Below are 3,872 nucleotides of genomic sequence, written 5' to 3'. Positions count from 1 at the left end.
TTTTTTTGAGTTGGCATGCTACTCTGTCACCCAGGCTGGATTGCAATGGTACACTCACAGCCACTGCAGTCTCGAACTGCTGGGCTCAGGCAGTCCTTCCACCTCAGCCTTCAGGTAGCTGGGACTATAGGCATGCACCACCACACTTGGCTAATTTCTTGATTTATTGTAGAAATGAGGTCTCACCAAGTTGCCCAGGCTGGTCTTGATCCAGTGGGCTCAGGCAATCCTCTTACCTCAGCCTCCCAAAGTGCTGGGATTATAGGCGTGAGCCACCACGCCCAGCCTATATGTGGCTATTAAAAGTAATTAACCAGCCTGGGCAACATGGCAAAACCTTCTCTCTACAGAAAATCAAAAAATTAGCTGAGTGTGATAGCGTGTACCTGTTCTAACTACTCAGGAGACTTAGGTGAAAGGAATGCCTGAGTCCAGCAGGTCAAGGCTGCGGTAGCCATAATCATGCCATTGCACTCCAGTCTGGGTAACAGAATGAGATCCCAACTCAAAAAAAAAAAAGTAATTAAAATTAAATAAAAGTTAAAATTTTTGTTCTTCAGCCACATTGCCTGTATTTCAAGTTCTCAGTTGGCTATTATATTTGACAATACAGACAAAGAACATATTTATCACCAGAGAAAGTTGTATTGGATAATGCCATTCTAGATTGTTCCTTCTTGTTCAACCTTCTCTTCCTCCCCCTCTCCCTCTTTCCCCCAGCCAATCATGCACTCAATTTTATTATACTTTTAAAAAATCTCTTAAGTTCCTTCTTACTCTGTATCCTCACTGCCTTTGGTTCATCATTATTTCCACCTACGTTCTCAGAACACCCTTCTAGCTATTGTCTTTGTCTTCAACCCACAAGCCTCCACTCCATGCCCTGCCCTGTTACTGGTGTGATCTTTCTACAGCTCTGTCATATTTCTCCCCTCCTTAAAACCATTCACTATGGCCAGGATAACACTTGGTGCCCTGACATTACATTTCATGGCCCTAACCTACTTTTCTAACCTCATCATTCACCACTGCCTACATCCCTTGAAGTTTATGCTTTTGCAGACTCAATCATTCATAATTTCCCTAAACACTTCACACCTCTGTGCTTCTCACATTGTTTCCTCTGCATGGTGAAAAACATCTATATGTTCTTCAAAACCAAGCTCAGCCCACAGTGTGATTCTGAGAAGACTTCTCTGCACCCCACTTACTAGGTAGAGATAATTTCTCTCTTTGTATCAACAGTGTTTCTTTATTTTTTATTTTTTTGAGTTGGAGTCTCACTCCATCGCCCAGGCTGGGGAGTACAATGGCACGCTCACGGCCACCCCAGCGTTGACCTGCTGGGCTTTGGCGATCCTTCCATCCACCTTAACCTTCCAAATAGCCGGAACTACAGGTGCACACTACCATACCTGGCTAATTTTTTATTTATTATAGAGACGAGGTCTCACCAAGTTGCCCAGGCTGGTCTTGAACCCCTGGGCTCAGGCAATCTACTCGTCTCAGCCTCCCAAAGTGCTGGGATTACAGGCAGAGCCACCGAGCCCAGCCAACACTGTTTCTTATATGCAGGTCTGAGTTTACCCTTCAGCACACTGTACTGAAATGATCTGTTTGCATGTCTCTTCCTAACTGGATAATTGGGCTTCTGAAGGGAGAGTCTCATTTATCTGCATCCACAGAGCTGGCACCAGGCCTGGCATGTCACAAGTGACAGACATTTATCACTGTGTACTAGTTCAGTTTTAGCTTTTTTCTGAACTCTCACAGGACTTCTTTGTGCTACTTATTTGACATTTGTCCAGACTACCTTATTCAGTGGGGTACCTTTGATATGACAATGGTTTGTCTTCTCCCTCTTCTCTGTTCACACTGGATTATAAGCATCCTGAGGGCAGAGACTACTCTTGTTTTTTTTTTACCTTTTGATACCCACATAGAGTAGTGTTCACTGTAGCCACTCAGCAACTGTCTATGCAGCTTCTGAGGCCAACAGGGAGGCTGAAAGATGTTTATTTTCTTCCTGGCTCTACTTTATGAAAAGTCTAATAATTTTCCAAAGTTTCTCATTTCTCAGAACCAATAGAAGAAATACACTAAGTGTTTATGCTCATGTGTTTCTTTCCACAGGCTTTGGATGAAGAGTATTTAAAAGTAGATGCCCAGTTTGGAGGTGTTGATCAGAGAAAGATTTTCACCTTTGCAGAAAAGGTAAGTGTCCTCTTTCCTATTTTTTTCATTTGATCCTCAGAGGTGCAACTAAAGTTTATCGAACTATGATGTGCCAGTTCCACTAATCATAATCATATTGTATGATAGGTGTTATTCTCCTTGCTTTTCAAATGAGAAAACTGAAGGTAGAAGAATAAGAAAGTTGTCCAGTATCATACAGTTAGTAACTGAGCCAATTTAGTACCCAGATCTGTCTGACTCAAAGCCCATGCTCTTGCTACCACCATGAAGCTGCCCCAAGACCTGTTGGATTTGCTTCTTTTCTAAGAATTCAGTTTCCCCAGGGAGAGGCACTACCAGTCAAAATTACTGTTTTTCCCCAAAGCATTTGGTCTATATTGCCCTACATCTTAGGTGAACTGCTCATTTCTGAGGTGAGGTTAACAGGGCTAATCAGCAGGAAATCAGCACAAACCCATAATCGTTATTTTCTGGGGAAGAACTCGAGTAACTTGAAAAGAGCTATTGAGAAGTGGTTAGTATTTTTGAAAGCTTTTCAAAACCTCATATTGGCAAGGGTGCAAAGAAAACACTGCTAATGGGAATGTAAACTCCTAGAGAATGATTTGACCACTCTAAAATGTTTCTATCTATTCACTTATCATTCTTTTTCTAGGCATTTATCCTAAGAAAATAATAAGTGCAACCAGAGTTATGTATTAAGAGTACTTACAGGCTGGGTGCCGTGGCTCACACCTGTAATTTCAGCACTTTGGGAGGTGGAGGCAAGAGGATTGCCTGAACCCGGGGGTTTGAGACCAGACTGGGTAACTTGGTCACACCTTGTCTCTAAAATAAATCAAGAAAATTTAGCCGAGTGTAGTGGCACATGCTTGTGGTTCCAGCTATTTGGAAAGCTGAGGTGGAAGGATCACCCGAGCTCAGCAGGTTGAGGCTGCAGTGGCCCGAGTGTGCCACTGCACTCGAGCCTGGGCAAAAGAGTGAGACTCCTACTCAAAAAAAAAAAATGCTCACCGGGCTCGGTGGCTCAGCCTGTAATTCCAGCACTTTGGGAGGCTGAGGTGAGTGGATTGCCTGAGCCCGCGTGTTCGAGACCTGCCTAGGCAACTTGGTGACACCACATCTCTACAATAAATCAAAAATTAACCAGGCATGATAGCTCACACCTGTAGTTCCAGCTAAATTTTCTTGATTTATTTTAGAGACAAGGTCTGAAATTTGGAAGGCTGAGGTGGAAGGATCGCTGGAGCCCAGCAGATCGAGGCTGCGGTGGCCGGGAGCGTGCCACTGTACTCCAGTCTGGGTGACAGAGTGAGACTCCTACTCAAAAAAAAAAAAAAAAAAAAAAGTGCTTATCATATTAAAGCAAAATTCTGAAAATAGCCTGGGTATGATGGCTCATGCCTGTGATCCCAGTACTTCAGGAGGCCAAGGCAGGAGAATCACTTGAACCAAAGAGTTTGAGACCAGCCTGGGCAGTATAGCAAGATGCCATCTATAAAAAAATTTGTTTTATTCCAGAAATAGGCAGAATCCAGTGGCTCACCCCTGTAATCCTAGTACTGTGAGAGGCTGAGGCAGAAGAATTGCTTGAGCCCCAGGAGTTCAAGACCAGCCTGGGCAACATAAATCTCATCTCTACAAAAAAAAATTGTTTTTAATTAAAAATTAAAAAA

General features: G+C 43.2%; 1 protein-coding gene across 1 annotated transcript in view; it reads left to right on the top strand.

Moving 5' to 3' along the window:
* Window positions 1-3,872, top strand: part of YARS (tyrosyl-tRNA synthetase) — a 35,701-nt gene that overhangs the window by 11,348 nt on the left and 20,481 nt on the right. The window contains exon 5 of the mRNA XM_008063984.2: window positions 2,134-2,214. Within this exon, the coding sequence (XP_008062175.1) occupies window positions 2,134-2,214 (81 nt within the window). The remainder of the gene's footprint in view (window positions 1-2,133; window positions 2,215-3,872) is intronic.

Source organism: Carlito syrichta, unplaced genomic scaffold (assembly GCF_000164805.1).
Source record: "Carlito syrichta isolate Samal-C Ts95f unplaced genomic scaffold, Tarsius_syrichta-2.0.1 Scaffold307172, whole genome shotgun sequence".
Lineage (NCBI taxonomy): Eukaryota > Metazoa > Chordata > Mammalia > Primates > Tarsiidae > Carlito > Carlito syrichta.
Note: the sequence above shows the minus strand (reverse complement) of the source record. Positions and strands in the feature narration are given on the sequence as shown.